Below are 23,785 nucleotides of genomic sequence, written 5' to 3' on the forward strand. Positions count from 1 at the left end.
GCCGCCTCGCTACTATAGGGAAAGTAGGAAACATGAAGAAATTACGATTCGATTGGTCGAACAAACGAACAGAGCCAAACATTGTCGCAAAGAAACAAACACTCTAAACAGACAGACACAAATAAGCTATACTTTTTTCTGTAAACTCTAAGTAAAGAAAATATCGCCTTGGATTTTCGATTTTAAATTCGAAACAAAATGAAAACTCTGTAGCTAGTAGAAATTGAAGAATTGCTTAAAATTACAAAGTGAATGACAAACTAAAAAAAAAAAAGAATGCTAAGACAAAACAAAAGGAAGAACCTATAGACATACCTATCTAAACGAACTTTAAAAAGAAAAAAAACGAGAAAAAGCAAACGGTTTAATATTCCATTGAGAAACACGAAAACAAGTTTAAATTATAACAAAAACAAAAAAAAAAAACAACAAAATTGCATAGAAATGAAAGAAAAATTAAAAAAAGGCGCTTGCTTGCCAAAGTTGATGATATATCTATGATCGCCGATAACTGAAATATATATATGATGCTTTTCCCCCTACAAACACTGCGCTTAGACATACTAAGTATATAAATACATACATTCATAGATGATATATACATACAAAATACCTTTTTAAAATGTGTAAAAACAAAAAGAAAACTGAAATCGAAACTGCTGATTAATTGCAGAGGCGTGTGGTGTGGGCGTAACGCGAATAATTGCTATGTAAAATTATAGTGAAAATGCTTCAAATCTACATAGATGCATTATAAAATGGGTTAACACACACATACACACACACATGAAGCACGCATGCGTAGAGACAGAAAACGAAATGATGGTATAAATATTAAATATTAATATTTAAGAACTTTGAAAAACCTACGAATTTTTTTTTTTGTCTGTTTCTGCCTTCTCATTTATTTTTTGTTTGTTTTTTTTCCTCCCCAATTTGTTTGTTTCAAACAATATTTTAGCTGCAAGCAAATTATGTAATGAAAAAAAGGAAACAACAGAAAGTGTTCGTTTAGAATTATTTGATACAACAGCAACAACAACAACAACAAAAGATACGACAAATTATGCTAATCATATATAAATAAATATGTATGTGCACACACACACACCAACACCGGCACCCATATATACACACACACAAGAATAAAAAACGCAAATGAATTTTTGTTAAGACAAAAAAAAAAAACGAAATAGCTGAAAGGACTCGCACAGATGCATCCTTAATTAATTGAGTATAAAACAAAATATGGATTAAAAAATATAGAATTTTTTTCATTGCGAAAGAAATTTATGAATTCACATAGATTTATTAATTTAAAAAATTAAAATAAATTATACTTCAAATATGAGAGTGGGAAGTATGGAGAAAACAAACAAAACAATACAAAAAAAAAAAAAAAAAACCGGATGAAAAAAAAAAACAAGAAACTACATATATATTAAATACATACATACTACGGATTATTATTATTACTCTTATAATTATTATTATTGTATTGAAGGAAAAATATAAAAGAGAACATTAAACAGCATAAATAAAATATACAAAAAAAATTCTTACCATTTTTATCGTTTTTAAAATAATTTAAGAAAAAGTAGTGGACTCTCCAAAAATATATATTATGAAGCTCCGTTTATCCTAAATTATATTTCAGTTATATATATTTTATCGGATTATTTGGGCTCATTCGTTTATTTGGAGTTCTATTACCGTATGTCCATTGAGTAAAACTGGTCGAAGTTTAATCGAGAAATACATCAAATTGTGATCAAAACGTACACCGAGAGAGCGTACTAAAATTATTAACATTGCCACGTTCAAAAGGTTTAATTGCTACTTTTTCGTTATTAGCAACTATGGTAAATGGCTGCAAATCTCTAATGTATCATAAAATTACAATTTGTTGTCATCATATTGTGATAATTTATTTGTAAAACTTTTTGCAAATGTTAAACATTTCAAAAGATTGAGTACAAGTTAGACAAATGGCTCAATTGTGAATTCCACAACTGAGCAGGGTGTGGTCAATTCAAAGGCTTGCAAAACTGTAGGATGAAGGACACCAATTTTACCAATGGCCACATTGTCGTACATCACATTTGCGCAGCGTCCCGGGAAATAGCTGGGATCTGTTATAGAGAAAATTAGTGAGATTCATGTTTTCATAGATTCTTCTTTTAACTCACCATCAGCTGCCTGTAGGGAATAACCCTTGGTTACATTGCCAGTTTTCCATGGCACCGACAGCAGTTGCATTACGCGATCCAATAGACCATGAACCACTTCAAAGCCAGCAGTCTTGTTGCAATTAACAGCACACAAGCGTCGTTCGTTGCGGGCTCCAACTTCGGTCTTCTCGTCCGCTAAGACTACATCACTAATCTCAAAGAGTTTCAGGGGCAATGGCATTTTACGATTGGCCACCAAAGTCTTGAGAAGGCCAGGCAATAAAGTGGTTCTTACCACTTGGAATTCCAAAGTCTTGGGGTTACCTATATGAACAACAGACATTGAATCAATGGACTTATTTAGTTTACGCGCAATGTCATCGCGCGAGCACAGCGTAAAGGTTAAAGCCTCAGTGAATCCAGCTTGGGCCACTTGTTCGCGCAATTGCTCTGTGAGTTTGTTCAGTGGAAACTGTTTGGCTATCTGCATAAAAGCTGGCAGAGATTTCTTAATGTTGTTATAGCCGTAGGCAATGGCTATGTCCTCATAAATGTCACAAGCATGGATAACATCATGTCGCGTGGGAGGAATTTTCACAGTAAGAAAATCTCCCTGCACTTTGGCTTCCAGATACATTCTTGTCAGCATGTCGGCTAATTTGTCAGATGACTCATTGATACCGATGTAGTCATTGGCCCGCTTAACCGAAATCTTCTCTTCACGTACAGCTAGCTCCGGATACGAAACAATGCTCCCATCGGGTTTCACAACATCACAAGGCTCCACTGTGAATTTTTTGTCACAGTGTTGAGAGAAAAGGCAAACGATGGTATCCAGCACCACTTTTGCCTTGGTAAGGTCGGTGGCTGTACACTCGATGAACACATTTTTGGTCTTAAGTGAGATCTTTGAATGATCGCCATTAATAATGGGTGGCAGTGAAAGCACCACGCGTTTGGAATCATAGATCACTGGATAAACTGGCGAATCACGAATGATGGGCAAATATTGCTTGAGCTGGGAATGCGTAGCATAGAAATCCATCAGTTGGACACCAGTCATCTCGTTTTTTTGGTTAAGAGGCTTAAATTTGATTTGCTCCGGAGCAAGGGCCTCATAGCTGAAGGGTCCTTCCAAGGTATCCAGATCATGTGTACCAATGGCCACAAGGGTACGCTTGCGACATATATTCTGATGCAGTTTGTCCTGCAGATCTATGAAGCTATTGTAAGACTCTTGGGTAAAGGACACATTGCGCAGCACTGCGGCGACAGCATGGGGACGAATCTGCGCCGTCGATGGTGCAATTTTCAGCACTTGCCTTTTGCTAGGTTCCACAAACTCAAATTTGGGAGGTTTAACTCTTTAACAAAAGAAGCAAACAAATTAGTCATGTGGGGGATTATTTACACGGTATAATTCGCTTACTTGCCCTGGAACACAAGCAGACCCGTGACCAGACCCTCTAAGCAAAGCAAATCATAACGATTGGCTGGTATATCAATCCGGTATATAATCTCTTCACTGGCATTTGCAGCAGCCGCTACCTCCCCCTGTTCTTTGGTCAGCATCTGCTTCTCCGTCGTCTATATTAAATGAAACTCTGGGTCAGATTTTTTCACTAATTCATTCTGAAATGAGTATCCTTACCACTTCATCCAGTTCCAGACCAAAGGCAAAGCACAGCTCTTGGAACTCGTCATCGGCTAAAAGATTGATAAAATATAAAACGCTACATACACGTGGACAAATATACTCACTGTATTTCTTGCCGAGTGCTTCAAAGAGTAGGTCACGTTTCACTCCAATTGTTGGCATTTTGACAATATTTCTGAGTTATTCACTTTACACAGAATTATACAGGTCAATTAAGATTAGCGGCTTTTTATTTTATTTCAACAATTTTGCCACTTGTTTTATTTTACAAGTAATTATAAACTGTTCGAGCCAAAAAGGAGGCAATGATTTGTTGTGATCCGGTTGCTAACGGTGTTGGTTACCTCAAAAAGTGTCCAATGCAGTGTTGAATAACGCAAAATAATCCCTACATTTTTGGGTTCCCAGTATTAGCTCCGATAATGTCGATAACGATAGGTTCGCTCCAATAACCTCGATAACTTTTCTCCGATAATGTCGAACACGGTAACTATTGCTATCGGTATCGGGGAAATGGCGCTTATTTTAAAATATAATAATATATTAAAATTCAAACAAAAAAAAAAAAAAATAAGCAAATGAAAAGTGTTTAAAATATATTTTTACATATTTTATACACAAGTATGTTACCTGTCTCTACGGCTGATATTGAATCTCACAATCCCACTAGACATTCTTAGCGTTTACGCTTTTCACGCTACCACACTGTGTTTTCGAGTAAATTTACTCGACATAAATTTGTGATGATAGTTAATTTTTCTTTTAATAAATTAAATTCCTTATAAAATCTATCACAAATATTTGAAACTATTATTTGTGTACGATGTATCTACACATTGCAACTATAAGTTAATAATTATATGGCGAATGTGTTAATGTTAGCTTGTTTACGTGTTATCCTTTGCACCATCTGCTGCAACTTTCACAGTTATTTCTATTAAGTACTTGTAAACTACCCAAATGCATAAAAAATACCACACACACTTTGTGTGTTGTTTTGTTGCCTTGTATGGATTCCAAATCACCTGAAAAAAGCGTGTGCCAGCTGTCGCCTGGCGCTGCATTTCCAAAATATTGACCAAAAGAAGGATAAAAAAAAAATCGGAAGTAAAAAGCGTACATTTTTGCTCTCTTTTTGCCTGGCAGTCTACCCCGAGGTGTTTATTTAAATCGCACAAGAGCGAGCCTTAGGCCTTGGGCCTTGGGTCCGCAATTAAGCAGCTAACGCGACAAGTCAACAGAAGAGGCCAGAGGACGAAGAGCTGGACGGACTTAAGACCTCCATGGCAGACGCACGCCAGACCCAAAAAAATGTGGAAAGAGACAAAAAAAAAAAAGGAAAAAAGCATGAACAACACGCGTGTGGCCAAAAACTTAATGAAGCGTTAAAACCTCAACTTGTCGCCAAAAAACGGGGCGAATGGTGAGCTTGTTGCTTCCCTTGACAGCGAAATGGAGAAGAGAGAATTGTCTATAATTTTTGGGTTTATTCGATGATCTATTTTCTTGCTCATAAATATGCATTAAATTGAGAGTTCTTATTTCAAATAGAATAATCAATTTAAAAACGCCTTCAATCGCATATCCTGGCTGGCTGGTGTTTATTTTTTTTGTTTGTTCAACCCTTGAGAGATTGATTATTGTTTATATTTGTGCCCCCATCTATCTATGTTTCTCTATATGTGAATGCAGTGCAAACAAATCCAAAGGATTTGTGGTCCAATGGTCCAGCAGAGAGGGAGAAGGGGTGAATAAATCGACCTTAAACGCCAACGCACAACCCTGATCCTTTCTTTTTTTTTATTCTTTTTGAATTGGGGCAATTAAAGTGGCTGGCCGCTTGGCTGAATAATCCATAAACACGTGATAGACACAAAACATTGAGATGCAGAGAAAGCAGAAGAATAAGAAGGAGCGGAGCCTGTCTACCGACCACGTTTTTTTCGTCTACAGGCAATTAAACCCTTCTGCAAAGCGAGGGCGTTAAGTCAGACACGAGTTTCTGGTCAATTTATCAAATGATTTGAGGTAAATTCTTGGAAATCGAAATGGAATGATTATCGGCATAAAAGAAAAAGAATAGTTCTTACTAGTTAGTAATTATGTTGATTATGTGATTTGATTTCTTTATACAAGTGGATATATTTATTAACATATTTTATAAAAGAGGTAAATGAAATGAAAATCCTTTTGATTAAAGCACAATAAGGGCATACATTCCTATTAGAAATGCTACTTGAGCCATTACTAGTGATTTCACAACTAGTTTGTTCTTTGTTCTTGCCGAATTGCTTGAAAATCCTTTTTTTGCAATAATTACTAAGGACTTAAATTTTCACACGTCTTCAAAAAGACTCAGTCCGATGATGACCGAATTCCGAAGCATTTACTTGGTTTTTTTTGCTCTAGTTCCAATTATCTAACACGCCTTTTTCCTGTCCAAAAAGAAATGGCACAGCAAATTCAAAGTCAAAGATCATTGATCATGTGGCTAATTGGTTTTTCAAACTCTACCTGTGAATGGTTCACACCAGCTTCTGTCCAAGTGTGTGGTCAGCAGTAGACCTCTTCAATGAATTGTGGTTAGAAATATCAATTTTCATAAAATACAATTGTCACCTAATACTACCGAAAACAGAAGGAAAAAACCAACCAAGGACGGGCAAAGATCCTTGCTGAAGATTTTGAGACTGTCATCGGGATTGGATTGTATGTTGATTTCTTCCCCATTCCCTTTATCAGAATAACTCTACATCTACATCAATGTACTTGGCACTTTTATCTGATCAGCAATTTTTCAATTTCATGAACTGAAGTTGAAAAATTGGACTCAGCATCAATTTACATTCGAATTGATTTTATTTTTACACTGTAAAAGGTAAACATATCAATTACCACGACGAGTGACTATCGTTGACAGTAGCCTGGACCCTGGACCCTGGACCCTAACTTGAAATTGAAACTGGACCCTGAGCCTGCTCTGAGCCTGCTTCCTAGAAAGTAATTTCTCACACTTGACCATTGGGATTTGTTTGTATTTGATTTCGATTTCTTTTGTATTGTCTTGTTGCCACTTTCTGCTACTTTTTTTTCTTGACTTGACTTCTGGCTAAGTGTTTTCCTTTTTTTTTTTCTCTCACCCAGACCCAGACAGACGACAGCCAATGGCACCTATGGGAATTATAATAAACTGACCTTAAAAAAAAATTAAGAAAAAAAAATCCTTGAAACCGTTTGAAAGTTTCGCTTTTTGCTCCTTTAAGCATTGGCCTGGCTGACTGGCTGCTGTTACCCTAATTTTGGCTCATCTTCATCATCAGGTGATTGTTCAGTTCGGTTGTGGTTCATCGGCAGCTTATCTCCCTCATTCCCAGTCCATTCTTCTGATTTTCTGTATGTGTCTCCTCTAGTCGGCGCGCACGCGTGTCATTCCCGGGCAGCAATCAAAGTGATATGAAAATTGCATTTGGGTTCAACAGGTTCGCTTTTTGTTGTTCTCAGTTTCTGTTTGACTAAAGGTTAAACGTGCGAATTTCACCCAAAGGCTAAGCGGGATAGTGAGGCTAAGATTGAGGGGATTGAGTTTCATTTTCGGTGGTAATCGGTGGTCTGACTTCTGCTCCTGCTCCTGCCCGGCTCTGATCTCGGATCGACTTCATACCGATCGCGTACGGTACGCGAATTTTGTTGTTTCGCCTAATTAAATGTAATTTGGTACTTCCTTCTCAGCCGAAATAATGCATATAAAATCGTATCTTTTAGCTTACATTTAATATTCGCTGGTGAATCTCTTGCTTGGTCTTGGGCTTGATTTTGGTGTTTTTGTTGTTTTGTTTTTGGTCTTGAGGCCTGAAGGCTCATTATATATAAATTTTCGTTTTCTTTTTGAGTAAATTTTCTGTTAAGGTCAGGCTAGGGGTGAATTTCAAAAGAATTCGCTGCGTACAGAACTACTAAATACAAAATAAAAAAGGAAAAAAAAAACCCTTCTTCTTCAAGTGTAACAATATGGTATAACAAAGACTTTAAACTTGTTAATTGTTTCGCGCTCGAGTGGCGCGGCGACCACTGAAAACGAAACTGAATGAACTGAAATTGCTCGAGAAGATCGCGAGGCACACTTCAGATTCCAGCGAATAGTCCAATAAACTACTACAAAAAAAAAAAACCTATTCATGCGGCGGCCCCCATTCATGAATCCTATGTGTCTGGATTCTCGGCAAGATGGAGGTGAAGTGAAAGATCGTGCAAGACTGAGGGGATAGGCACACTATGGCAAATTGTTACATTTATCCGTCTGCTATGTATCTGGCCAACTTGGTGAATTAGATGCTCGCTCAATTACTTTATGCCAAAAGAATTCCTAAATAATTTCCATGCCAGCCAAGTGAATGACTCATACCACACTCAGTTGTTCATTCACTCACTCCCTCGACTTGAAAGTGAATCTTAACCACGTGAAACCCTTCGCTTTCACATTCATTTTTCATTTTCGTGGCCACATCCTTCCGTAAAATGTTCTCACACTTACCCCGGGTAGCTGGCCCCGCCTCTTGCTCAATATCAGGATCGGAAGTTGAACAGCATCCCCTTCGAATCTATGCAGTTGCAATGTTGTGTCTACAAATTTTCAAAAACTAAAAAACGAAATCTTATTAAAAATTGTTGTTATTTCTTTTTGGAGGCCTCTTTTCCTCTGCTCTCATCGTTGTTGTTTTTCGTTTTCGTTGGTCTTTTTTTTTATTTTTTTTTATTGCTTTAATCATTTTTATTTTGTGCGGCTTCCGTGCCACCTGTTATGTGTTATGGCCAAGATGTGAGGACCTTCTTTTTAGCCTTTTTGATTTTTCTCAAGTGATTGCGTAGTTTTCAACTGTTTTCTTTTGTTTCGAAGTCATCGAGTGGCTCAGTGGTTCAGTGTTTCAAATTTGAATTGATCATTGCGAGGGTCAAAAGCAAAGAACAAAGAACGTGGGATCCTTGCATCCTCTTATCCTACATCCTTCTGTAAATATATCAAAATAGCAATCACAATTTGTCGTTTCTTTTATGAAGCTTACTTCCGATGCTGCTAAAGAGAACGAACAAGGAAAAGCGCATTAATAAAGCATGAAATTAATTTCTAATTGTTAACCTACGAGTCATATGTTCAGAAAAAATAAGAAAAGTAGTCGTGACTGGCGCCAAATGCTTAAGATAGATAGCCATCAATATGTATGGTTGGCAATGTTGGCAAAACAAACTCAAAAACAACAAGAAATATGACTTCAAAGTCAAAGCCGTGCGACAAAAATTGCTCAGTTCTCTGATCTTTGATCCTTGTAATCTTAGTAGACCCAGGCTCGGCATGGGTGATAACCATCTGAACACAATCTATAACAAAGCACCCGAAACAGAGGACAAACTGCAGGGCGTGCCCAAACAATGACACAGTGGGCGCTGCATTGACCTGGCAGAATACAACAGCCATGACAAGGACCAGGACCAGGACCATAACCATAACCAGAGTCAAAGTACTCTATGAACGTGTGTATAATCTAGTTTTAATTTTCATGGGAATTAACCCATGCTCTTGTGTCAATAATGCGCAATTTTTTCTTGGTATTTGTTTAAAAAATGTTTTACCAACAGCATCCATATATGAGGACTATTTGCTATGATTTCCACTTGACTTTTTATTCGCGCTAGGATATTCCATTTTTTTTTTCTTTTTCACCCTTACCAATATTTGCATAGCCAAGTCAAACAAGTGAGTCCAGTCAGCCGGTTGGTTATCGCCCCCTCAACCCATCCCCCCCCTCAACCAATCAATGGGTAAACAAATGAACGGGTTAAAAATTGTTCCACCTTCCATCTCTCCAAATGTGAACTTTCGAAAAGGCATTTGCATACATAAATATTTCATTTGCCTTTAATGAATTTTCAATTTGACAATTGCCAAAATGCCGCACACGAGGAGCCCACCCACATGGAGAAAGAGTTGCTGCCCCCCCTTAGTGGCATGCAATTGTCCATTGGATCGCATGTCCAAGTCCAAGTCATGCTCCTTTCGCTTTTAATTCTCTCTCCCTCTGTCGTCTCTGTTCTCAATTATTTCTGGGGCAATTCTGGTGTTAAATGGTAATAAAATAAGTAACATACAAATTTTTCAATTTGGTGTAGCAAAAAATGATAAAAAAAAAACACAAAGGCATGAAATTTCATTCCATCAGAAGCCGATCACAACACTTTCACGGCCCAAAGCGACTTGCTAATAGGACTCGTTGACGCCTACTTTTTGGTCCTTTCGACTGCATTTACATGCTGAGAAAGGGTACAAAATATGTTTCTTTTAGATGTTGAGAAGTCATTTAATTAGAGTTTATGCAAATTCCACTTACTAAGCTATTTGATTTATAATGATTATTCTATGTAAACCTTCCACTAGAGATGAATAGTTTTTAGATTCCATTTGTTATGCCATTTTATAGAATAATCTTTGAAAGAAAGAGCATTTGAAACTCAACTGTAGTCGTTTTGGTTCACAACTTCTGGAAGCTGTTCCATATCACACACAGCCCCAGTTTTATGCGTATTGACATGAAAAGTACTGCCCATCATTACATACGAACGTGGATGATGATGATGATGATGATGAATATTGAAGTATGGATGATGGTGAGGTCGTATGGAAGGCTACTCTCCATTCTACTCGTTAACTGACAGGCACGCAAGGCGCCGTTAAGGAACACAAAAAGAGTGTCCCTATTCCTATCCCCTCGTTATAGTGATGGGGAGCAGCACGTGTACCTATACTTCTCGTTTTGTTTTTCCTTGTTTCGGGTTGTAAAAATTCAAATCGTTGGCAAATGCCTTGACATCAGCTAATGCCGATAACCTTACAACCAAAAGGGGATACCGTCATGCCTCAACTGCAGGTGTAATCGAGGAGGGTGTCGATCGATGCAACTGCTGTCACTTGTGCGTACACTCGTGTGTACACATATTGGCAAGCAGGATCGTAAATTGCAAAGGACATGGTCAAAGTCAAAGGGCATGGACAAGGGACAATAAATTTGTTGTTTGGCCGCCGGCCCTTGGTGCGGTTTGTTTGTGTGACATTTTTATCTAATTGATATCGACAAAGTGTCCTCGGCCGGCAGAATATCCAGGCGAAACACAATGCACACACACAACTTGGGGCGTGCTCTGGCATAGTTTTTGTTTTTTGTGTGTGGGCGTAGTCGGGGCACATCACAGGGATGGCAGCGACCTCGATCGGTGGGATTCGATTTCCAGCGAATCATTATGAGAATTAAGCGTGCAACCGCCTGGACCACCAAGTTAGTTTGATCATTTTCGCCATGTCATTGCCGGGGACTACAACTAAATTCCCATCCCCATACATACTAAATTAATTGTTAAGCGTTAGAAATCGTTAGACAAGTCAAGTCCTTTATATTATATAAGTAGACTTGATGTTGGCCACGCTTATTAGACAAGGGCCAAGCGTGTCCATGTCCTTGACGAGATAGCGCCGGCCAACTGATCCTCACCGATAGCAATAGCAATTGGAAAATTGGAAAATTTTGCCAAGTTGTAATAAACAAGATTTTTCCATTGTGATAGTCGGAGGCTCGGAGGCGGGTCAAGGCATGCCGAATCGCCTAGGCAGTGGCGGTAAATCTACAAATGAAGAGGCAGGTAGAAACAATTCAGACTAGTTAGAAAGATCAAATCAAATTTGGGTGCTGCTGACAAATCATTGCTGGATTTTTGCAAATTTCACCGCATTTTGCGGTTCTACTAATCCTGTTTAAAGCATACGCATACCTTTTCTTTTGCTGTTTTGTTTGTATTTCCGCCCCCATCGCCCTCTCTCTCTCTCTCGCTGTCTCTCACTCTCTTAGCCCCGTCATAATCACAATCCTCTGGTTCCGGTTGACAGCAACCCTATAATCATCTTGTTAGCGGCTTTAGATATATACCCATTGATAGTCCACTTGGTTTGGGTTTGCATTTTGGTTTCTATCGACCAAGCGCCATTTTAAGCTCCCCCACAAGAGTTTAAGGCAAAAACTCACCACCAATTGCCATTGGCCGAGAGAGAATTGCGGCACGTGCTGGGTCCAGACCAGACCAACAGGCAGGCAGTCAGGCAGGCAACTTGTTTACCTGTCCCTCTTACCTGAAAGTGGTGGATTTTCTGACTGCTTGTGTATAAATAGGGATGCTAGCACGGAGAGCAAGGCAGAAACTCGTCAGCAGTCAACGCAAACGGTTCACCATGTCGTCGTCCAGTGAAATTTATCGCTATTACTACAAAACCTCTGAGGACCTGCAAGGCTTTAAGGGTGCTTCGACTGAAGCGTATTTCAATCCCATGGCTGCCTACAATCCCGGTGTTAGCCACTATCAGTTCAATTGCAATTCGCTGGCCAGCTCAAGTAATTATTTATCGGCCAATGGTTTCATTAGCTTCGAGCAGGCCAGCTCCGATGGCTGGATTACTTCGTCACCGGCCAGTCATCGATCGGAGAGTCCTGAGTATGTGGATCTCAATACAATCTACAACAACGGTTGCCAATTGGAGCAGCAATATGGTTTGACAATGCCAGTGGCCAGCCAACCAACACCAGTAACAGCAGCAGCACCAGCACCACCGCAACCACCACCACCAGTCGAGTTGATGGGTTCGCCAAATGTGGGAACATGTAAAACCATTCACTCATCTCCGACAGCGCCAGCACAAGCATCGGGAGTCCCGGTAACAAAACCCAAGCGAACTTACACTAAGAGAAATCAAGCCACTGCCGCCAATACCTCCAATACTTCCTCCAACACCTCGTCCAACTCCAACTCTAATGTCTCTGTCAATTTGTATGCCGATGAGTTCCAGAATTTCGATTTTGACAACACGGCCCTCTTCGATGATAGCGTGGATGACGATGATGAGGATGAGGACATGATGCTCTTTGGCAGTGGCGGCGAAGACTTCGATCTGGCCGATGGCAATGACAGCGAAGACGGAGCCGCCAATGGAGCCGCAGGAGCTGGAGCTGGCAAGAAGCGTCGCAGTAAGCAAATCTCGCCAGTGGTTAAGCGAAAGCGCCGTCTTGCCGCCAACGCCCGAGAACGTCGTCGTATGCAGAATCTGAACCAGGCTTTCGATCGTCTCCGTCAATATTTGCCCTGCCTGGGCAACGATCGCCAATTGTCCAAGCATGAGACACTCCAAATGGCCCAGACCTATATATCCGCACTGGGCGACCTGCTGCGATAAAGCTAAAGTCGACAAATTTCTTTGTCCAAATTTGCCAAATGTTGTACCTTGATCCCCTCCACTTCAATTCCACCGCCCCTTCTCTAATGTGTGTATATAGTTACAATTACCGTCTAAGTATTATGATGTTTTAGTTAATTTAGCTTAAATGGAAGACAATGATTATAATTTAAAAATAAATATAAAACAAAAATGAAAAAGTAAAAGAAATTTATTTTTAAACTGGCAATAGAATGATCCTTAGTTTTCTCCTAATTTGCTCATTCAAGGTGGTCTGGGCTTGGGAAAATTTAAATAATAATCTCGAACTGTAAAAGTTTATAAGTTGAAGATCGACTTTCCAATGGGATTTTGCGGAATTTAAATTAAGTTTTAATCTAATTTAATCCTTCTATTACTCAATTCTGAACTGAACGTTCTGAATTTGAAGGCGAAGAATCTTAGCTAGGCAAAAAATGGTTTGTTTTTATACTCTAAATTATAATATCGATTGAAATATATGTACAACCTGTTGAAATTAGTTTTATCTGCTTATTATCGATTATCTTTTTTGATAATCTCGACAAGCCTGTGAACAAAGCCCATGGAGTAATGGGTATAGCCCAATCGGATAATGTACCCTACTTACACCCCCAAGTTAATTCATCCTCATTTATCTCGAAGCATATCAATTCTCACACAGTTTTGGTTTTTGTTGTTGTTGTTGATGTTGTGCTCCTTTTCCGGGACCTATTGAATTAAACTTTATTATAAGGGGCAAGGTGATCGATTTGGCGCTTCGCGATCAATTTGTAGACAGTTCAACAAAATTAGGGACCTCAAAACAAATACGCAAAAAAAGGTGATCTTCAAACCGATGCCTGGTTGAATGGACAGAGAGAGAGAGAGAGAGACGGAGGGACCCAAAAGTCCCAAAAGTATTGTGCCAATAATTACACAGAACGGCGCGCCAGAGTGTGGCTGCCAAATTAAGTTAAGTGTTGGGCTGATCTGCTTTTCAGCAGTCGGAGGAGTTCCAAAAAACAAAGAGGGCAAAAAACAAATCGTTTAAAGTGAACTTCGATCAACGATCGTTCGGGGGCGAGAGCTTAGCCAAACAAAAGCCGGCTTAAGCTTAGCCATTGATATGGCCTGGCTTTCTGGAGCTAAAGTTGAAGATGTGCTCCTCTCATTCAATCAATCGGAAGAGATACAAAACCAATTTGTTGATAGCGCGAATGCTGACGATCGACTCCCGAAACCGTAAGCGAACTCGATGACCGATCCCCCGATGGGAATTGGGGCGATATTCGTGGGCTGGATTTGTTTGTTTTTATAAAAATCATATATACATACATACATATATGTATACGGGCGTCGCCAATATGAAACAAAAACGGCAAAGCGAAAACGTTTCGTTTTTGGGTCTCATGATCAAAAGGAAATTCACATAATTAGTTAGCGCGGCATCGACATCGACCTGGACAGGTCTTCGTTAAATTGTTAATGACTTAATTTAGAGTTCGCGAGGTGCGGGCGTCTCCCTTTATGCCTGCCAATTATACAGGAACAGAGCGAACTTCAGATGAGGGGGCGGTCGGTAGTAGTAGTAGCTATCATTGTGGATATCCTGTCTCCTGTGTCTGTCCCCCCAACTGTGTGTGTGTGTGTCGCTCTTGTTAGCGACAATTTACGGCTTTGAACGCTTCCGCACAAAGCGTTGCCGTCAATTTGTCAATTACACAAATTGTTTAGGTCTCCCCGACAGAATCCCGATTCTGAGCCCGATCCCGATTCAGATCCCTCTACCGATCTGCCGATCTTGTTGCCACCTGCATGCAGCTGCACAGATTCAGATGCTACCAAAATGCTGCTGCAACTCTTTTTCAATACAATTAGTTAGAATTCATGAATGGAAACGAATTGGACCCCAGGCAGCTTTTTGGCAATGCCGCCAACTCCAACTGCAACAGCCACGAAGTCACAGTAACCGCAGCAGGAGCAGCAGCAGGAGCAGGAGCTGAAGCAGAAGTTACCTTGCATGTCTTTGTCAATTTATAGACAGCTTGCCTGAGCATTATTAACACGTATTATTATGCGTTCGATGCCTTTGCCTTCGGTTTTACCTTTGCCAATTCCCTTCGTCAATGTGGTAGATTTTTGAGGCAACAGGTCCGTGCAGTAGTATCTCAGTAAGCAGGGACACAAAATGGATGTACAACAATTTGTCATGTCGATAATTGGCAAGCTTTATTTTGAGGTTTCTTTCGTTTCCATCTCGGGGTAAGTTTTTTTTTGGTTAAAGCCTAAATATGTATCTGCATCTGTATCAGGATTAAATAAGTTAATGAGCTTTAACACCATCAATTTGTCACTTCTTGTTAGTGTCAACCATTGAATGTTGTGGTTCAGGCAACAATTTTGTTAACTGCTTTAAAATAAATGTATTTGTCAAGCCAAAGAAAGTGTAAGGACATCAATTGATCAACCGTAGTTCGAATTGGTACTCTTTTATGGACTGCTGGAGAACTAGAGTCCTGTATCTGACTTAGTTTTAATTTGCTACGATTTTAGTTATAGTCAGTCCCCAAAAAGGGGAGTTTCGATTAGAAAATAATAGAAAAGCTTTCTGGATTAGATTTAAAACGAATCCAATCATTTGAAACTGAGAAGTTTGTCTGAACGAATCGACCTTTTTTTTATATTTGCTGTTCCTTGTATCAATCATTGCGGTTTTACAATCCATAGCAATTATGGTTATTTTTACAACAATTTCCGTCGCCTACATAAAACATTTTCTCATGCCCATTTGAACATATTTTCTGTAAAGAAAAAGAAATGTATAAATGGAAAGGACTAACCACAAGAGATATTTTTGTAACATTTTTAATGTTTCTTCTCTTATTTTTTACAATTATTTTTTATTTTTTGTTTGAAGTGCAGTTTCCGTTTCCGTTGATTTGTTGTTTTGGTATTGTTGTGTGAACATTTTGCGCTGATCCCTTAATTGTTGCGCAATTCTAAAGAAAATCGGTGAAAATGGAAAACAAGTGGAAAAATTGTTGCGACTAGAACCACTCCACAGCCTTCCATCCTCGATTGCCATGAAGGAATCGCGTGTTTGCGTGTGTGCGGGCCAAAGATCGGCTTAAGTTCAGGCCAAATGAATGCAATTATTAAGTCATAAAACGAACAGCCGAAAATGCCAAAAAAAAAAAACGAGAAAGAAAAAGTAAGAGAAAAGAGCCTGTAATTAGCGACACCAAATCACACCAGACACGCCTACGATTTGTGTGCGGTCCCAATGGATGAAGAGACTTTAACATTAATGGTTAACTTACCTGAACCTGATCAGGACGCAATGTTTGTTTAAGGAAGTTTTGGTCCACAGGGACACACACACACACACACACTCACACAGGAGGAACTAAACATTTCGGCAATTAGTCAAAAAGATTTGCTACGCAGCAAATTCCATCAATTAGGCGCTGGCTCCGATTACAGATCCTCATCATCATCTTCATCATCGTCCTCTGAGAACGTCATCATTAGGTCAAGGAGCAGGAGCAAGAACAGATTTAACCGTTACACGTTTGACAAATAATTCGCACGGCCAACGGTCCAGATTTTGGCCCATCTCTCTCCCTAAGTTTTAACTTGGGTAACTCAATTAGGCATCGGCCACAGTTGACTGATTTCAGTTGCCAAATTGTCCATGTAGGTGGGCGCAGTAAAAAGGCAAGTTCTCGTCCAGTATCTCACGATAATGCAGTCCACTCGATGGATGGAAGATTGACAACCAGCGGCGAGTAAAAGTAAACTGCATCAAAAATCCCAAACTCAATTAATATCGTCTCGATATACACTAAAAAGTTGAATGATTTCCAAGTGTCATTACTTTAGTTTCTTAACATGAATTAAGAAAATACAAGACTCTTTATCATTAAATTTACTAAAATAGTAAAAAATAGAGATCATCTTAAGTTAAATATAGTATTTACTGCTGGTGAAATTCTGTGTATTATATTAACTATTTCATAGAGTATACATAATTCATAAACAGAATGCAAAAAAATAACATCAATTTTTTAACAGAGATTGCCACACGCAAGCCATCGCTTTGTCACGTTAAGAGAGATTCGAAAATCGAGATCTCTGCTGCCTACAGACGTCTGGGACTCCTCCCTCTCCTCCTGACTACTTAAAGAAAGAATCTTCTACCCAAAAATTTTGGTTGGTGTGTAATTTTGTATTGACATTGGGTCATTTGATACAGTTTTCCAGCTCATTTGCTTGTAATTGGGCACCAAAGCATCGCGAAAGCTGCAGCTTCAACTCTTGGCTCCATCTTCGCATCGTTTCGTTTCGTTTCGTTTCGTTTCTTCTCTTCTCTGGGTCTCAGGTTGACGACTTTTCAAATGATCAGTTATAAATTTTGGAACTTTGTATACTAACCGTACAAGTCATACGTTAATCAGGATTTCGTGTGAAAAATGCGCCAATGGTCCAAGCTCCTTCAAGCCAGACAGGCTCAAATCAGAGGCAAGACAAGACAAGGTATAGGAGAGCAGTCAATTTAATGTCAACGACGTCGGTGGCGTTGGCATCACTTCATCTCTTTGGCCAGTTCATTTTTTGTTCTTTCTCTCCCTTCTTGGGTCCTGTTTTGGTTTGCTTTAGCTTTGCTTGCCACCTGCATTTTTTGGTTTTTTTTTTGGAGCTTGGTCGCGACTTGGCTTGGACTTGAGGTGAGTGTGAATTTAATCCCTTGGCCCCAATTATTCAAGTAATTAAGTATTAATGTGCGAAATTTTATCACCTTTTATCGAGCAGGGGTTGAGCAAGCTGTGATTTTCCAGACGATTTGTGTTTAAACGTTCGTTAAACGTTCATCGAGATTCGCACGGGCGGATAATCGTTTCGAAAAGTGGGACTTGAATGGTTTCTGAATCGAAAGAAAGTTTCTTCTGCTTAAACTTTGAAGTGACCTGTCAGTCGGATGGCTTGATTAAATCATATCTTATTGATTGACCCTAACTAATTTCGATTTCTTATGAAATTCCATAATTTGTCGACTACCAATAAGAAGGCAGCCGATCAATAGAAGCCGCCAACTTTAGAAGATGCCTTTACATGGGCAATTAGCAGATATAATCCGTGTGATTCCACCCAACTAAAATGTCAATAACAATAAATTCCTAGCAACAACATGAGAAAAACTCCACCGACAATCAAGATAGCAGCCACAAGACAGTCACATAGTGGCCAAAGGATCAGCTCATAACTGTCAAAAGGCAATCAATTGATTTGCGCAATGGACCTGCCCTGCCCAGTCAGAAGGGACCTCACAGGACTCGCTTCGCTGAATATTTAAGAGGCGTGTTCCGCCTGTCAACATTTTATGTTGGTGGTCAGAAGAGTCAAATTGTGGTCGCAGCCAATGCTGAGAACCTCGCGGGTGTTCCCAGGCGCAGGTCCTTGAGGAAAACGAACAATGGGCCCAGGCCCAGTTGAGTCCTTTGTGTTTTGGTAGAAAACAAAGGCAACTACTTACGGCACATTATGACATGAAAATGCACAGAATCTGGCAGGGTTTTTCTCTCATTTTGGTTTTTTGTTGGGCATGGGCATGGGAATAGGCATTTTATTGCTGACCAAAGATTCATTGCTCTATTTTGGTTGCAACTGCGGCATAGTCCTTGTGTATCCTTTTGATGCTGGTCAGTGCTTTTGAATTTGCCTGAACCAAAACTAATTTTATTGCTCAATTTTTCCTCTATTCAGGACTTTGCGGCAATTTTCTCTCTACTCTAATTGAACTGCGCGTTGTGTAAAATTTTACATTTGTCTCAACCAACCAAGTTGATTATTTATTTGGATATTTCTTTGTCGATCCTTGATGTAAATGAACTTTCGCTTTCTTCTTTTTGTTGTCGCTGCTGTTGCTGGTATTTTTGGTTACGCTAATTTAGAAAATAGAATTCTAGAATTCTCCACGGCTCAATGGGTTAATGTTTTGGTAATTTGTTAATCGAAACGATTTATTATATTATTTAAATGAATTCAAGACATGCGGAGGTGAAAGCGAATTTGATTTAACTTTGCCTAGAATGGAAAGGAATGAGAATTCAAGAAGTGAATGATATAGAATGTAATTATTTGCTTGTGCTATTTCATGAGAGCTCTACTCTAGTCTGCTCTTTGGAAATCTATTTTCTTTTTGCTAGATTTTCCTAGCAATTTAATAGGTAGTTTTATAATTATGGCCAAGATTCTCCAGTAATCAGACCAGCTGACGCTTTTTGGGTCTCATTCGACAGACACAAGGCACACGTGTTCATTTGTGAGGAAGGCGCGCGACTTCGAATTCAGGGATCAATTTGGATGGAATCGTAAACTGAGCAAAGCAGAGGAAGAGAGAGAGAGAGAGGGGGCAGACTCATCTGTGTACACATATTATAGATATGTATGTGTGGAGTATCCTTGTTCGTCTCACACCTTTCTCAGTTCATCAGGCAGCCAGCAGCAACCCTTTCCAAATTGTTGATCTTCGGACTGGCTGACTGACTGAGTATGTCCTTTAAGCGGTTTATCCTGCTGTTACTGTTTCTCCCTCACTCGTGCTTATCGGAAGTCAGCAGTAACTGTAGGAGCGGCCAGGCACATGAGTGCTTCTGCTTCCTCAATGCAGCAAGAAAAAGAACCTCCAACCGTAAATGAAACTGCTACAAGAAATAAAAACGAAAAAAAAGTAACCTTAACGAAGGAGCAAAGCAAGTAGGCAACGGCAAACCCAATTTTCGAAGTCAAAAGTAGCACCAGATGACGGCATGCGCCGCTGCGGTCCGTTTTGTTCTGGGCCCAGAAGAGAGAACGAGAGAGAAACAGAAAAAGAGAGAGAGAGAGAGAGAGAGAGTAAGAGATCCTTGGTCCCAGCATATGTTGCACTTTGGCTTGAGTACGAGTCCTTTTTCGCTGGCTTTCACTCGCATGCCAAGCGGCTTGTTCCTGTAGACAGCAAATAATAATAATAATGATAATTCCTTATTGTGTGTCTCTGTGTGTGTGTGTGTGTGCTGAAGATGCGCCAGTTGGTTCAACAATAAAACCAAATTTATATATATATGTACATATTCCTAACCTAGACGCCTTGGGCCACCGCTTCTTAACATTCGAACAGGGACATAAGCCACCGCCTAGTTACAGTTATCCACAAACTTCTCCAGTAGCAATTCTCTCGAGAAATTCATCGCAATTAAAGCTGCATCAATCAAAATTAAAAGCAATCCCACAACCGATTCTCAAGCCACTAAATGCGTCGGTGATTTTGATAGAACTCACATTAACTTCAACCTATTAGCATGTGCCAAAGTTAAGACCAAGCTCAAGGTGAAGATTATTAAAATCGAATTAAAACAAATCCAAAATACAATGTTGTTGAGCGACTAAATGAAAGGAGAATAAAGTTTTAAGAAGTGACTAAAGGATAATTGGATTAATAGTCATTAATAGTCATTGAAATGCCATTGTATATCAGATAAAGAATAATGAGAATCGAAATTTAATTTCCCAGCTTGAAATTGTATCTATAAAGATATTGGAATGCATGTACAGAGATTGTTGTTATATAAACATTTTCTAATTCGTCTTCAAATTCTAATAACTCTCCAAAGATATGTATGTTAGTTGTTTATAATCCAAATGTCTTTAAGTCTAATCTAGTCCATTCTAACAAAGCTAATGCCAGGCTAAAAATTTTAAGGTCTTTGAGTTTTTCATTCCCCACTGAACCAAATATCTATGTACTTGACATGAGTTTTCAAAGAAGGAAAAATTCGTCAGTTGTCTAACGAAAATGCTCAACAGATGTTGGAGTAGGTGCTGCCTCCTCCTCCTACTCCTACTCCTTGTCCTCTGTTGTATCACAGAATTTGGTGTAGCTACGATAACAGCAAACAGCGATCATCATCATCGGGAACAACTGTTATGGGTAAGAGGAAAATGCAGAGGCTTGTCTAAAATTGCGCCAAAGTCGTCTTGAAGACATTTTTCATGGCTACACTGCAAGCAATTGGTAGCAGGCACAACTGGCCAAGTGAGTGGAAATACATTGCTAGAAATTGTGTTCAGTGTATGGCAGGTCAACATAAATTATTTGCCTTAGTCTGACTACGGAAATGGCTGGGGGAATGGGACATGGGAATAGCTCTCGATCCTTCTCTATGGCCAGCTGTTGCTTCAGCCCGTTTCATCGTAGTTGTGGCCGTCTTTGTCGTCGTCGTGTGGTTGCCACGTGTCGTTCCAATTGGTCAATTGCCCAATGTTATTTAGTTTGCATGTTTTGAGTTTGAAAAGTGAACTTGCTATTAGCCACAATCGAAATTATATGCAAGACAAACTTATAATATGCAAATGCCATGCATGAAACAGAAGAGAGAGCAGCTGTAAAATCAATCAAAATGTTGTCAAATAAATGTCAATAGTTTTCGGAGCAGTTCCCCAGCCAGTCCCATGCATGCATAAGCAATGAGTAAGCAGCGGCAGGATATTGGTTATCCTTTCTGGGTGAATAAATTGTTCTTTAATTCGATTATAACTTCTGTTTATGTAGAACTATTGCAATTTGCGCGCTCTTCGCTTAAAAAGTTGCGAATTTCGGAAACAACTAAGTCGCTGCATTGCTGAGATTGAGCCACTTGCTCCTGGGATTGTTGGCGTGTACGGACCAGCAGCAAGGAGGCATTATGCATAGCCTGTGCCATGTTCTGATTGATCTCGGTCATGCCACGCAAAAAGCAATTGTTGCCACTGGCAAAACCCAGCGGGGCCACGGCCTCCGTGGAGGCGCCTAGAAGCTGGCAGAAGTGTGGCAATTGACCAATCTGCTGGACAAGAGTCTGGATGGAGCCCACCATTTCTTGAGCATTATAGCGGAAAGATTCCATCGAGTTGGACAAGGTGGCAGTGCAACCGCTCAATTGATTTGTCACATTGGCAATCAATTCCTCGAGATTCCAAGCTGGATTACAGTCAGGATTGGCTATGAAGAGACTGTTCGTCTCATAAATGGCATCACTTAGCTCTGACATGGCATTGGATATTAATACCTCCATGTTACCCGCAATTTCCTGTACAGTACGATTCATTTTTGATTGCATCTGGATGGTGGATTCATCGCTCACATTGACGGCAATCTGGGCTAGACTGTCCATAACCATGGTAACAGGTCCATATTCTGTCGTCTCTGTTTCGCTGATGACCTCAAGAGCATGGCTCTTTTGCTAAAGATTCATTAAATTGATTAAAAAAATGGTCAAATGATTTTGAAAGTAATTCTCTACTCACTGCCAAAGTCAGGCAAAATATAACAATTATTCCACTGATTCTCATCATATTGTTTTGCTTATACTGTGAGATTCTTCTGATATTCTCTGAGATATATATACACCACAAGATATAGACAGAACATTTGCGATAAGTAAAACAAGAAGCAAACAAATCGACATAAATTTCTCATTAAACTAATGACAAAAAATAAAAGTGAATCACACTCTGTGTGGAATTTCGTTTGGCTGAATCGTTGTTACCCTAACTTTGTAGTCTCTGAGAATTTTTATGATTCCTCTGGCTTTTTTATATATTTCTTCTCAAAGAGTCATCAGTGTTTGACCCTTTTGGGCTAAAGAAATAGTGGTTAGACTCTTTGAGAGTTGAAATCAAATGACATTTCAAGTCTTTGGTATGTCAACAGTAACCATGATTCAGTATCAAAATGAGGTTGGTCCTATTGTCACCGGAGCTAAAGTTACTGCTGCTGGCATTCTTATGTGTAATCATTAACCACCACTTACAATAATTGAAAACAAAGTTATACATCATATCTTGATATTACCACTTATAGCAAAACGTTTGCCAAGGCCAACGAATCTGGCGCAAATATGGACCACTTTATGAATCCACGAAATCAGTTATCGCTGAACAAAGCTTGCGTGCCTCCAATCTATGGAATAGTACCCAGAAAGTGATTCATCAAAGGGCGGACCAAGTGCAGCAGACCAAGAATACCATAGATGAGGAGCAGCGCATAATTAATGCACGTCTCGAGCAATTCTTCAGTGTCCAGCATAGTCCTCAGCTGAGATCTTGCTATAAGCAATATGAACGACAAGTGGCCAGTTTGAATCGTCAACTGATCGATAAGTATAAGGTTTGTAGTCAATCTTTGGATACCATATTGGAGCACTTCGAGGAGGAAATCGTATTGGAAGCCAATTTTATGAGCATTGCTTCTGGGGAAATTGAAAAGTTAACCAAACTTTGCAAAGTTTGGCAATTGAAGCAATTGTCATATAACCATATGGGAGTTTTGCTCTGTACTGTGTCGGGAATCGGTGGGATTAATCAACGTTTGGCTACCAGCTTAGAGCTATGTCGGGACATATTGCTGGAGATGTCACCGGAAGACTTGAACACACCAGGTTGTCGAACATATCAACAATTAAAGATGCAATTCGATCAGGTTTATGTGGATATTCAATCTTGCATAGAGGAGTCCCAATAAATACAATTAACGAGTCTTATAGCCAACTCTATGAAAAGCAGCTAACTCTTGTGTCCCTTTTTGTTTTTCATTTAAATTATTCAAGTTTTTTTGCCATTCATAATGAGGTAAAAACTGTTTATTGATACATTGAACCGCATTTGTACCAAAATAAC

General features: G+C 39.4%; 4 protein-coding genes across 4 annotated transcripts; 2 read left to right on the top strand and 2 right to left on the bottom strand.

The window, feature by feature from the left end:
* Window positions 1–1,902: 1,902 nt before the first annotated feature.
* Window positions 1,903–4,172, bottom strand: LOC6648061 (phenylalanine--tRNA ligase beta subunit). Its single transcript, XM_002069750.4, has 5 exons — window positions 3,933–4,172; window positions 3,823–3,878; window positions 3,601–3,758; window positions 2,190–3,535; window positions 1,903–2,132 (listed from the first exon to the last, which is right to left on the bottom strand). The coding sequence occupies exons 1-5, from the start codon at window positions 3,988–3,990 to the stop codon at window positions 1,981–1,983; spliced, it is 1,770 nt and encodes a 589-aa protein (XP_002069786.1). The 5' UTR covers window positions 3,991–4,172; the 3' UTR covers window positions 1,903–1,980.
* Window positions 4,173–12,094: 7,922 nt separating this feature from the next.
* On the top strand, window positions 12,095–13,239 carry LOC6648060 (protein atonal). The gene has a single exon (XM_002069749.2). It carries the CDS (start codon window positions 12,095–12,097, stop codon window positions 13,088–13,090), a length of 996 nt encoding a protein of 331 aa, XP_002069785.1. The 3' UTR covers window positions 13,091–13,239.
* Window positions 13,240–21,615: 8,376 nt separating this feature from the next.
* Window positions 21,616–22,464, bottom strand: LOC6648059. Its single transcript, XM_002069748.4, has 2 exons — window positions 22,415–22,464; window positions 21,616–22,350 (listed from the first exon to the last, which is right to left on the bottom strand). The coding sequence occupies exons 1-2, from the start codon at window positions 22,460–22,462 to the stop codon at window positions 21,673–21,675; spliced, it is 726 nt and encodes a 241-aa protein (XP_002069784.1). The 5' UTR covers window positions 22,463–22,464; the 3' UTR covers window positions 21,616–21,672.
* A 377-nt stretch (window positions 22,465–22,841) lies between these two features.
* Window positions 22,842–23,675, top strand: LOC6648058. Its single transcript, XM_023178892.2, has 2 exons — window positions 22,842–22,898; window positions 22,971–23,675. Exons 1-2 carry the CDS (start codon window positions 22,842–22,844, stop codon window positions 23,628–23,630), a joined length of 717 nt encoding a protein of 238 aa, XP_023034660.1. The 3' UTR covers window positions 23,631–23,675.
* Window positions 23,676–23,785: the final 110 nt, after the last annotated feature.

The sequence above is a fragment of the Drosophila willistoni genome, chromosome 3R (genome assembly GCF_018902025.1).
Source record: "Drosophila willistoni isolate 14030-0811.24 chromosome 3R, UCI_dwil_1.1, whole genome shotgun sequence".
Taxonomy (NCBI): Eukaryota; Metazoa; Arthropoda; class Insecta; order Diptera; family Drosophilidae; genus Drosophila; species Drosophila willistoni.

Bases quoted from the DNA above. Each gene is read 5' to 3' on its own strand.
- LOC6648059 (XM_002069748.4), bottom strand. From the start codon at position 22,462: ATGATGAGAATCAGTGGAATAATTGTTATATTTTGCCTGACTTTGGCA. The intron at 22,351-22,414 runs GTGAGTAGAGAA...ATGAATCTTTAG, and splicing joins TATTTTGCCTGACTTTGGCA to CAAAAGAGCCATGCTCTTGA.
- LOC6648058 (XM_023178892.2), top strand. From the start codon at position 22,842: ATGAGGTTGGTCCTATTGTCACCGGAGCTAAAGTTACTGCTGCTGGCA. The intron at 22,899-22,970 runs GTAATCATTAAC...TACCACTTATAG, and splicing joins TGCTGCTGGCATTCTTATGT to CAAAACGTTTGCCAAGGCCA.
- LOC6648061 (XM_002069750.4), bottom strand. From the start codon at position 3,990: ATGCCAACAATTGGAGTGAAACGTGACCTACTCTTTGAAGCACTCGGC. The intron at 3,879-3,932 runs GTGAGTATATTT...TCAATCTTTTAG, and splicing joins AGCACTCGGCAAGAAATACA to CCGATGACGAGTTCCAAGAG. The intron at 2,133-2,189 runs GTGAGTTAAAAG...TCTCTATAACAG, and splicing joins TTCCCTACAGGCAGCTGATG to ATCCCAGCTATTTCCCGGGA.
- LOC6648060 (XM_002069749.2), top strand. From the start codon at position 12,095: ATGTCGTCGTCCAGTGAAATTTATCGCTATTACTACAAAACCTCTGAG.